At 37.0% G+C, this 12,230-nt stretch overlaps 1 protein-coding gene across 4 annotated transcripts; it reads right to left on the bottom strand.

The window, feature by feature from the left end:
* Positions 1-410: 410 nt before the first annotated feature.
* Positions 411-10,732, bottom strand: LOC18430712 (70 kDa peptidyl-prolyl isomerase). Of its 4 annotated transcripts, none has more exons than XM_011623759.3 (14): positions 10,612-10,732; positions 10,212-10,499; positions 10,026-10,112; positions 3,437-3,697; positions 3,263-3,340; positions 3,057-3,137; positions 2,742-2,939; positions 2,559-2,645; positions 2,268-2,443; positions 2,054-2,176; positions 1,819-1,965; positions 1,527-1,654; positions 1,273-1,393; positions 411-1,187 (listed from the first exon to the last, which is right to left on the bottom strand). In XM_011623759.3, exons 2-14 carry the CDS (start codon positions 10,426-10,428, stop codon positions 1,110-1,112), a joined length of 1,782 nt encoding a protein of 593 aa, XP_011622061.1. In that variant the 5' UTR covers positions 10,429-10,499; positions 10,612-10,732; the 3' UTR covers positions 411-1,109. The 4 variants fall into 4 exon arrangements, with proteins under 4 accessions (XP_011622061.1, XP_006840897.1, XP_020520789.1 ...); XM_006840834.4 differs by having other exon boundaries at positions 411-1,184; XM_020665130.2 differs by having other exon boundaries at positions 10,616-10,732.
* Positions 10,733-12,230: the final 1,498 nt, after the last annotated feature.

Here is a 12,230-nt window from a genome sequence, read left to right as displayed (position 1 = left end):
AATAAATCAACACACATTTATGTAAAGGCTTAGATAAAGATTCTCTTTCAAATGTACTAAATTGCAGTAAAAATATTCTGAAGATATATCAATAAAATGGCAAAAAAATTTAGAAACTATAAAAAAACGACACAATCGATTGCAATTTTATAGCCATTTAATAATGATTTCAATCAATAATTTACTACAAAAGGCCAAAATATGACAGAAAAAAACATAAAAAGTCGTAAAAAAGATTGAAAAAAAACATTTACTCATAAACCTCAATGTGCATTATCAGCTCAACATCTCACCTCGACAAGTCTACCATAAGGTGAGGGATTAGGTGATTCGCGACATTTAAAGATACAATTAAAAATCCAATCCAGATTTTTAAACCATGGTTCCAACCCACTACTATGAACAAACCATTGCATAGAAACAAATTGATCTTCATAACTCTCATAAATTTGTACCCTCCTAAAACTTGTGCTTTCACGCGGCTGTAAAATAAGAGTCATGGCAGGATACTAATTTATACAGATTGAAATTTTCAAAGACGAATCCTTTAAAACAAAGAAGAGCAAGAACTAGAGCCATATTATATTCATGGCACTACCCCGCCCCACTGCAAACACCTGCCCCCATCCATCTTCACATATTTATAATAAGGAAAAGAAATTGTATTTTCTCCACAATACCGACTTTTTCCTGCCAATCTAATATGCTCCAAGCTTGGTAAATGATCCAAATTGAACCATACTCGAAAAGCCCCAACAATTGTAGATTCTACAGATCATTGGTGTCTCAATTCGACATTCAGAAAGGGTAACATTAACCAGAAGTTTTTTTGAACAAGTAGAAAGAGCGTGTAATTTTAAAAAGTGTTAAGGCCCAGTGCTTACAGCGGGTAACTTGTCAGCTCTCACTCATAGAACTCACTCAACCAGACAGTTAAGATTAATAACTCCATATGAAACCTATGTATAATGTACCTTGCGATTAACAACACTTGACACGTCATTTCTGTTTCAGAGACACTCTAATATGAACTAGCAACCACACCACCCACTTGCATTTCTCAATTGTGCTCGTGGAGTGGAACCAAATAGACTCGAGACCATCACTCTCTAGGCTGCCGCCACTGCCTCTCCATCAATGTTCATTGGTTCCTCCTCTTGCTTGCTACTTGCCTGGTTAGCCTTCTGCTTCATCACGCATATGCAAACTGTCAGTTAGGTACAGAGAGAGAGAGGGAGAGAGAGATCATTATCAACTGTGTTGTTTACATACATTAGATTCCAGTTGCTCCAGTTTACTCATTCGACTGAACATATTGCCATAAAACTTGGCCTCCTTTTTGTTGTACTCTTTCAGTTTCTCCTTCAATGTCCTGTACTCTAGCTTCACATCCCTACTCATTCCAAATACATAAAAAACCAAAAGATATTTGGTCAGTTCCATCTATCGTTTCTTGCCCCTCGAACACATTCTATATAAGACTCACAACTGAAACGCTCTTCACAAAGCAACAACTCAGCGTATACCTATTGTCAGGATCGATCTCCAGAGCTTTCTTAATGTCAAGCTCTGCCAAATCCAGATCTGCTGTATGAATGTAGGCCTGTGCCCTCCTGTATAGAGCCTTCACATTTTTGCTCTGCAGATCCAGTACCTGCTCACATTTCATAACTTCAAAATTGTCAATGCTAACATACAGTAAGAGAGAGAAGCTACAGAGACAGAGAGAGAAAGAGAGCATATAATCTATGACATGATCCTACATCAAATTCCTTGAAAATAAAAGGTAAATAGAGAAAAAGTGGAGGAAAAGCAGACCTTGGTGCAGAGCTTCTCCGCCTGTTTATAGTCTTTCAGTTTGAGTTTGCATGCAGCATTGTTGAGGTTGCAGGTCACCTTGAGTTGCTTGGACTGTTTCTTCTCCTCCTCACTAAATGAAGTGTCATATTCAATGTACTTGGCAGCCTGCAAATGCCCATTTCCAAATTTTCAGCCAGCTTCGGGGGGGGGGGGGGGGGGAGAGAGAGAGAGAGAGAGGCTTCTTCTCTCTTACCTTCTCATATTTCTTGGAAGCTCTTAGATATTTGCCCACTTTGAACAGGGCATTGCCTTCTTCCTTCTTTTTACTGGCCGCTTCAATTTTCTCTGCTGTGTTCATGTCCCAAGACTCCTTCTCCTGAAGATCATCTAGCAATAAGGATTTGCATAAAGAACAAACCAACATAAATAGAAACTAGCTTCTCGGGGAGCACAGAGGAAAAAAGAACCTTAGCAAAAGACATAAGCTCCAAATCATACTGCACTGTAGAATTAGCAGGCACTACAGCCAGGTCCTGTTGCGTATTTACGGATGAGAAGGCATATTCAGGGGAGATGGTCACCAACGCTACCTCCCCTTTCTTCATGCTCATCACTGCCCTATCAAGCCCTTCGATCACTTGCTCTGTACATAAAGAAATTCATCAAATACAAGTCAACCTGATTGAACATTAGCACTCATGTAAAGAGCAGGGTGTCTCTGGGTAGAAAGGAACTAGGAAGGAGGGCTCTATCCTCACCTTCTCCAGTCATGAACTCAAATGGCTTCTCATCAGAACCTTTCTGGACAAACACCGTGCCATCCAACAGCTTCCCAGTGAACTTAACTGCAACAAAATTATGAGTGTTAGCAAACACAACCACGGGCAAAACAAATTACCACTCCATGAAGTATTCAACAATGGCAAAGGTGAGCTCCATACCTTTCACAACTGCACCATCATTGGGTTTCTCATAGCGCTCTCCTTCCTTGAGTACCTTCTTGAGCACCTTCTTGTCATCAGTCACCTCAGAGACTGTCTTCCAAGACACCAGCTCAAGAGTAACATGGAGGGTGGCATTGGATGGAACAGCAGCCCCTTCTTCCCCACAAGCTTCCCCTCCCTTCTCACCAAAACCATCTGCACCCCAAAAGAAAAAACATCAGTCACTCTTGTAACTACAAATTATCAAGTTTTGTAACAACACATTAATCACCATATTCATGCACATAATGTAATCATCAAAATATGACTTACACTGAGGCTTCACAGTCAACAGTACTTTCTCTCCCTTCTTCATGGTTTTTACAGCCTTCGACAGAGCAGGACAGAAATACCCTGCATTCCAATCATAAAGAATGAGAGACGAAATATACAATCAACTGTGGACACTCCCTAGAGTGTACTGTCGCACTTTTTTCGTCTCTTGACAGGTAAAGCATTCCATTCTTCTCTCTACTCACCCTCCTTCACTGTAAACTCCACCCCCTCTGATTTTGAAACAATTGTACCATCCTCCTCAAGTCTCACTTCGTATTTCACTGCACAAATATTAAAATTCGGTAAAATAGAACCACATTCAAATTTTCAATCTTAGTATTAATGCAACCGTTCCAGGTTGAGAAAGTGATGCATACCTAAAACCTCATCTAAGTCCTTGGGGTTCTCCCATTTCTCTCCTTCAGCAAGGATCTTCTTAAATATGCCACCATCCTTGCAAATATCCTTCACACTCGACCAAGAGAGAAGCTCCACATCAAACTGGAGGGTGGCATTGGGTGGTATTGTAGGTTCAGAACCAGAGGCACCATAGGCAAGTTCAGGGGGGATGGTGAAGATGGCTTTCTCCCCCTTCTTCATGGTTTTGATCCCTTGGTCCCATCCTTTGATTACTTGCCCTGGCAAAACAAGTTCACAGTTAGTTTTACGACAATATACCGAAAAGAAGTAGCGCTGCTCAGAAACATCAGAACATCACAGGTATCAAATACAAACTACTGGTTGTACTTGAAATCCAGAATATTTCCTAAATAATCCTCTTTAAAATAATGCCAACCAAACATAATTTCATCAGGAGTATGCAAGGAGAAAAGGGAAAACACGAATTAAAATAAACACATATATAAAACTAATAACAAATAAATTACAAGTCCTTAACTATCAAAACACTTTCAACACAGGAATTCAAATAAACAATAGTAGGATACCTCAAGAGTAGGAAAATTCACTGTTACTATAATTATTAACTACAATTACCCAAAAAAATTGAACACAATACAAGGTCCTCTCTCCTCGTAAAAGGTACACAACCAATCTCATCCCATAAGGTTTGGCACCAAAGAAACCAAGAGGAATCTTTCCATACTAAATACCAAACATTCAGATGCAAAAAGCTGTGATCACTCCTTCAACAATTACCATGATAAATGTGAAAGACATGGTGATCCATATGAACACACATAATCAAGGTTTAGACAACAGCACTTACACTCTGGCCAGTCAATATATCTCACATAATGAAGATAAAAAATCAAGATTAAGAAATTGGCACTCACAATCTGCCCACAATTGATACACATCGATAAGTGAATAATCTGCTCTAGACAACTACCTTCATATCTACATATAACACATTGCTTCTGACTGTGGCCATTACGTTATAATGACCTTCAGAGTACTTAATATGCCACACTTTATAACCTTGGAGTCTAAAACTGATGCAATAAAAAATGATTTCTTTAATTTTTATATTTTTCTAGGGCTTACGAAATATGTTATCTGGATTTTCAGTTTTCTTTAGCGTTATTCTCATCTTTTTTAGTTGAAGAGATTTAATGGGTAGCACTTTTTATAAAAAGAAAAAAGATAGATATAGATAATGTTTAGCATGGTTGGATTGGTTAGGCTATGTTACACTTGTTTTTAAGAGATAAAAGAGAGATGGAGTTTAGTTTTTTTTTTTTTTTTTTTTTTTTTTTTTTTTTTCTTTTATTGTTGTTTGTATTTAAAGGGAAGAGGTCAATTCTTTGTAGAGAGCGATCGGGGAATAAACAAAATGAGAAAAGAACTTAGGGTGTACTCCCTTGTAAACCCTGAGAGGGTAGAATCTCTCAAACCTTTATTTTTATTTCTTATTTTTTTCTGGTTCATTATTTTTACCTGCATCAATTGGTAACAAAGCAAAGCATATCCAACCATCACAACGCCACCGAAACTAATCCTATTATGGATAATCGCATGGGACATTTTAGAAAATCTAACCAAAGTCATAAAAGATGTTCAAAGCGACGTTCATGAAATGAAGCAACGGTTGCAACGATTAGAGACCACTATTCTTGGAGAAGATGGTCCTCACAATCACATAGATCTAGCGCCAACTTTTACCTTATAGACAAAACTACCACCAAAATCAATTCTAAATCCCAATCCTATATGTAACAAGCGTATCGTGATGCAAGAACCACTATCTGAAGAACATCTACATGATCTTGGTATTCAGCTTGATCATCCTGAGTTTTATGAGGAACTTGAAAAAGAAATCAAGATTAAGCTCGACATCAACTTAAATACAAAGTATTTGATGAATTGATTTATTGAAGACACAGTACCGACAAGAATGATCGGACTACATCACCAATTACACCATTGGCCTTTAAGAAATGTAAGCTCGAAGTCGAGCTTCTCCCAACCTCGAGAGAATGATGCAAATAAAATTTAATTTTTCAAATTTTTATATTTTTCTAGGACTTCGAAAATATATTATCTGGATTTTCAGTTTTCTTTAGGTTATTCTTATCTTTTTAGTTGTAGAGATTTAATGGGTAGAATTGGAAGTTTGTTTTTTTTTTTTTTTTTTTTTTTTTTTTAAAAAAAAGATGGATATAGTTGTAGAGATTTAAGGGATAAAATTGGAAGTTTAGTTTTTTATTTTTTAAAAAGATGGATATAGATAAGGATTAGCATAGTTGGGTTGGGTAGGATATGTTAAGACATGTTTTTAAGAGAAGGGAGAGATAGAGTTTAGTTTTCTATTTTTATTTTATTTTTACGTATCATTCCTTTTGGTTTGTACTTAAAAGGAAGAGGTCCATTCTTTGTAGGGCGTGATTACGTGCTAGTTTGCATGTACCCAAAATTGCAATATTTCCGTATTGCAAGCCAAAAATCTTGTGAAGTAGATTTAAAACGTTTGGACAACCACAAGATTTTATTAGATTTTTAGATTGAAACAAAAAGTTCTGTAGTATCAAACTTGAATTTTTTTTATGAAAGTGCGGCTCTCTCACCCAACGCAAACCCCACCTTATGACCCAACAACCCACACCGTGAAACCTCATAAACCTCAAATCTACTCTCTCTTTCTCTACCTCAGAAACCCCAAATCTAATCTCTTTCTCCCTCATAAACCCCAAATCTACTCTCTCACCCCATGCAAACCCCACCTTGTGACCCAACAACCCACACCGTAAAACCTCATAAACCCCAAATCTACTCCCACTCTTTCTCTACCTCAAAAACCCCAAACCTACTCTCTCTCTCCCTCATAAACCCCAAATCTACTCTCTTTCTCTACCTCAGAAACCCCAAATCTACTCTCTCTCTACCTCAGAAACCCCAAAACTTCTCTCTCTCGACCATTGTTCAAAAAAGTGGGCCGCCCAGCACCTAGGCGGTTCAGAAGGCCTGGGCGCATTGCTTAGGCCTAGGCGGCCAAACTGAGCGGTGGTCCTTGGGCGGTATGGAACCCGCCTATGCGGCCGCCCAGGGCCTGCGCCCCGCCCAGAGGCAAAAATGATTTTTTTTGTTTTTTGTTTTGATTTTTTTTAAAGATATAAAATGTTAAAATGAAGGGTTTTAAGTTCATTCCCACAAGAACCCCTTTTAGAGAAAAAGAAACATCCAAAAAACTACATTTCATTGGATCGAAGTGTCTCAAAGTTTGGAGTTCGAGCAATCAAAATAAGTGCAAAACTTTATTTTTTAGATTGATTGTTTTATTTTGAGATGTCTTTTTCATAAGTTAGTCGGAGTGGAAATCCAGGTTGGAAATATGGATACAGCCCGAATTTAAATGAAAAAAATTGCATTAGATGCAATTTTAGTGAAAAAGTTACAAAAGGAGGCATAAACCGGTTTAAGAAACATCTTGCCGGTATTAAGGGGGATGTTGCCCCTTGTAAAAATGTTCCTGAAGCTATCAGAGAGGAGATTAAGCAATATATAAGTTATGCAAAACCAAAACAAAAACAAAAACAAAATCCTTGTCATAGATCTATTTCTGCCACTACTAAAAGAAGTGATCCGGGTTGGAAGTATGGGTACAACCCAAAACCAAATGATAAAAATTGTATAAAGTGTAATGTTTGTGAAAAAGATACCAATGGGGTTATTAGCCGATTCAAAAAACACCTTGTTGGTGTTAGAGATAATGTTTCTTCTTGTACAAAGGTTCTTAAACCAGTGCGGGATGAGATTAGACTTCTTCTGAATTTAGAAGAACCATAAAAGGTTGAAAATAAGCCTTGTTCTATTGAAGTATCTTCTCCAGGTTCTTGTCGGAGTGGTGATCCAGGTTGGAAGTATGGTTATAACCCGAATCCAAGTGATAAATATTGTATTAAATGTAATTATTGTGAAAATGATACTAATGGGAGCATTTACCGATTTAAAAAATACCTTGCCGGTTTTAAGGGAGATGTTGCCCCATGTAAAAATGTTCCTGAGACTACCAAGGAGGAAATTATACAATATTTGAGTACACAGAAACACAAAGAAAAGGGCAGACAGCCAAGACTCCTAGGGCCTCATCAGCACAGATTGCACATACTAGTAAGAGGAAGGTAGAAGAAGAGGAGGAGGAGGAGGAGAAAGAGACAAATTTAGAAGAAACAGAGGAAGACGAGCGTTATATTGAAGAAGGAGATTACTCTAATGATGGCCTTGACTCTGATGCATATGATGAGGCTTGCCCTATTGATATTCCTTCTGATGATGATGATGATGACGACGACTGAAGACTCTTACCTCTTGGTGCTGAATGTTGAATGCTGACTATTGTGTTCAGTCATGAGTGTTGACTTTTGATAGACTGTATATTTTCTAAATTCTGTATATTTTTGTTGTGTTGAGTGTTGACTTTTATATCCTATACTTGTATGGTTTTACAGTTTACTGCTTTAACAATATGGATTATCAAAATTCTCTTCTCAACGTCTATCTTTTCTTTTTTCAACTTGGAATATGATATATAATATATTGGTATGTTTTTTTCAATTGGGCAGCTGCCCAGGTTCTTGACGGGCCGCCTAAGCGCTGGGAGGCCTGGACCCCCTAGGCCGCCTAGGAACCGCCTAGCGCTTTTTGATACACTGCTCTTGACCTCATAAACCTCAAATCTATACTCTCTTTAAACTACTTCAACTCGAAATCTTCAAAGGAAAATCAATTGTCACAAAGAAATTATGAAGGAAACAGCCACTCGAGTTTCTGTTTGCTCACAAAAGTTCCATAGCAGGCTCGAGTTTATGTTTACTTTCTCTCTCTCTACCTCATAAACCCCAAATCTACTCTCTCTAAATCTCTCTCAAGAATAACCAAGCTCTTCCCCTCTCTCTCTCTCTCTCTCTCTCTCCCTCTCTCTCTCTCTCTCTCTCTCTCTCTTTTCTAAAACCAGGGGCAAACTCTCATCATACCTCCAAAACAGAGGTACAAGACAAAACTCAAATAAGGCAGAGAAGATGAGAGAAGAAGAAGAACAATAACAAGAGCTTGGGTCTCTTGTCAGAGAGGAGAAGAGAAGAGGGAAGCAAAGAGATCTTTAATTCACTATTAGGGTTTGCTAGCTTAAGTCTCTTGTTAAAGAGGAGAAGAGAAGAGGGAAACAAGGAGATCTTTAATTCACCATTACGGTTTGCTCTATTCTTCAATTCATGGATTTGCGGTTGCATCAAGGTTAGAGGGAAAAACACACAACAAGGTGAAAGAGAAAGAGCATTAATTGCGTAGTTATCCCCTTCTTGTTGAGGGAGAGAATCGCAGAGAGGAAAATAGACTTTAACACCCAAACGGCTTTATAAAAAATGAAAAAAGGCTTGGCATTTTTTGCAATTGGTATTTGAAAAACTATATTTTTATTGGATAACAATTTCTTTTTATTTTACATCCAAACTGGCCCTAAAGAATAAAGAAAGATTTAGATCTTAGGGTAGACTCCTTTGCAAACCCAGAGAAAGACTTTTATTTTTATTTTTATTTTTGTATGATTTATTGTTTTTCCTTGCATCAAACACTTAATATTCATCCAAACTAGCAGATACACAGAGAGCAATAAAAAGGTTAAGAAATTCAAGAACACAATCGCTGACCGAGGTACCAACTCCACAATTCCTTTGCCTCCCAATTCTCTTTCAAATACCATGCACAGATTTTACTTGGGACCACAAAATATCAACAAAAACAGAACTACAAGAATGATCACAGGGGATTGGATCTCCTTAAAGCTGGAGGATTAAAAGTATTTGGATATGCTTGAAACTAGGTCACTATAAGCATAAAAAAGATTTCCAAACGACATCTATCTATGTCATAGAGAGCTACCAATCAAACCAAATATGAACACTTTATCTTTATCAATCAAAACTCAAAACCAACTTAATAATCCCCCATTTGTTGGGTTCAATCAAGCAAGAGCCTTCGTTTCTATGCAATGTAAATTCCTTCACAGTGACATCATACCCACAACCATCTTGTGAGCATCATCATCCAAGCCTTATCCCAATGATTTGGGGTCCGCTTAAAAATAACCATCTAGTGAGCATGTTTAGCTTAACAACAATTTCCTAATGGGTGCATACATAACGTTGTGATGTTCTACTTCATACAAGAAACTAATTGAATTCTAATCCTGATACCAAAGTTCCATAACCAAGTAGTTCAAACAAAATCAACACTAAACAGAAGAGCGAGGTCCTGTTAAATCCATAGAACCACAAACCAAACATACATACGGACCAACAGTTAACCCACATAAATGCAGGTATATAATCTTCACTTATAAAAACAAATAAAAGAACAATGTAAGGGCAGAAAAAAAAATGCAGATTAAAATGCAAAACTGCCTCTTCTGGATGGAAGGCCAACCCATTAAATGCATATTTCACTATAGCTAAATCCATTGAAGAGCTTACTGCCGAGGGGAAATGTAATAGAGCAAAAACAAATGCTCACCTTGGCCGAGCTTGAACTTGAATGGCGCCCCTCTGTCACGGCTTGAATCGAATTGGGTTCCATCCAAGAGTGTGCCAGTATAATGCACTGAACAACAACAACAAAAAAAACCCTTAGACTCAACGAGAGAGAGAGAGAGAGAGAGAAAGATAAACCAGTGGAAACATGGATCCTCTATAGCAATACCTTCAACTTCATCCCCATTCTCAGGAGTCTCCCATCCTGAACCTTCATTGACAAGCTTCTTCTTGAGACCCTCTTTCCCAATCTCCTTCTCCTCACCCACTTTCAAAGCAGGGGAATCATCAGAAAGATCAAAGTCCTCATTCATCTCTCCAGCATCAGGAATACCAAAATCCTTATCCATCTCTCTAGCATCAGGAATATCAAAATCCTTGTCCATCTCTCTAGCAAATCCCTTTACACACCCTCTAAAACAATCACAGCAAATAAAAAAAAACCTTCAAATCCTACCTGCAAATGCAACAGAAAACAAAACCCACATTACCCTTTAATCCATCAATCGAAAAAAATAGCAAGATCAATAAGAGCACACCACTCAAAAAGTGGGGTAGAGCGAACCCACCTACAAGCAAACGCAATTGCTGGCTTTAATCAGAGAAGTCGAAAAACCAGTTAAAAACAGGTGGAATTGATCGAGAAAAGAGCAGGCGGAGTGAAAGGAGCGGCTGCAGATGCAGTACTGCGAAGATGAGGTGGGGGTTTGAAGGGTATTTATATGGGAGTCGCGAATCGGTTTCTAGAGAGTTCCGTGAGAGAGAATCATGGGGTATTTTCCTTTTCGTTTAGAGAGAGAGAGAGAGAGAGAGGGGATATTTTACTCTTTATTTTTTATAGAGAGAGAGAGGCATTTTATTTGGCCTTCTTTTAGTGCTAAAATTAGAGAGAGAACGAACGGTCGAGATGGTTCTGGCGGGGACTTTTTGACGTTTAGAGAATCGCTTACATCTACGGTTTATAAATGTAACGACCGGCTATTAGTAAGCTCCTCATTTACTCTATAGTCTATTGTTTACTAGTAGAATCCACGTGTTCTGTATTATATTTGAATTCTTTTACAAGTAGAACCTATGTACTTCACATGGATGTGGGATTTGACTTTTCTATAGATCCATACAAACTTTAATGGTGATCATTAGAAAGAGTAATGATCTTATAGGACCTTTCCCCACCCATGTGTGTAGGACTTCAAAATATTACTATTAAAGTTGATACAGATCTTTCAAAAAGTTATTATTTGGGTGTGGGACTTAACTTTTTTATAGATCCAAGGCAAATTTATTAATGATCATTTGAGGTCCTACGCATATGTATAGAGGAAGGTCTTATAGGATCATTTCTCAATTAGAATATCTTTTATAAGTGTGTGGTATCTATAAAGTTGCGATTCAAAGAAATAAGGTGCACCATCAAATTTTTGTTATAAGATGTAATTTTAGCATAAAAAATCATAGAATGTTTTAGATATGTTTGTCGTAGTGATATGTTGTATTGCTAGCTTAACTTGTGTGATAAGTTTAGATGTCAAGGCTAAATGGTTCTAGAGATACCTAGTGAAAAGTAATAGTAAAATTTTTCAATTGTAAAAATGTATAAGAATAAATCAGTGTATACAATGAGACTATTTATCTTTGATACAAGGAAGTCAGTGTTACTTACAATTTGAAATATGATATCTTGGATGCGTTACAAAATTGGCAAAAATTTCTTTTAAAGTTTGAGTTTGGTCAATGGAATAAATTTACATTTAATTTCACATCCAATTATCAAAATTAATTGCGACCACTTTGTACTAAAGATAAATTGTCTCATTGTATAATTTTTTTTAACTTATATTGAATTAGAACAAGTGAAACTTAAAAACTAAAATTATACAATTTGGCTAATAAATTGACATTCAACTAATATTAATCTAAAGTAAACTATTATTTAGAATAGTGGAACGTGTGTTTTTTTCTTAGTGACACCATGTTGTACCATGCGCTCAACTTGTGCAAAATTATTTTAAAAAAATATTAATCTTAAATAAATTATTGCCTAGAGCTGTTAAATGCATCTTTTTTATGGCGCCATTATTTTGTACTACCCATAACTTTTAAAAGGAATTAACATAAATGTAGAATTTATTTAAATTGTACATATTATTTCATTATAAATTTTAAATGTAGAAGCCGATCTGACTTT

Source organism: Amborella trichopoda, chromosome 6 (genome assembly GCF_054954075.1).
Source record: "Amborella trichopoda isolate Santa Cruz 75 chromosome 6, AtrichopodaSantaCruz75HAP2 v2.0, whole genome shotgun sequence".
NCBI classification, from domain to species: domain Eukaryota; kingdom Viridiplantae; phylum Streptophyta; class Magnoliopsida; order Amborellales; family Amborellaceae; genus Amborella; species Amborella trichopoda.
Note: the sequence above shows the minus strand (reverse complement) of the source record. Positions and strands in the feature narration are given on the sequence as shown.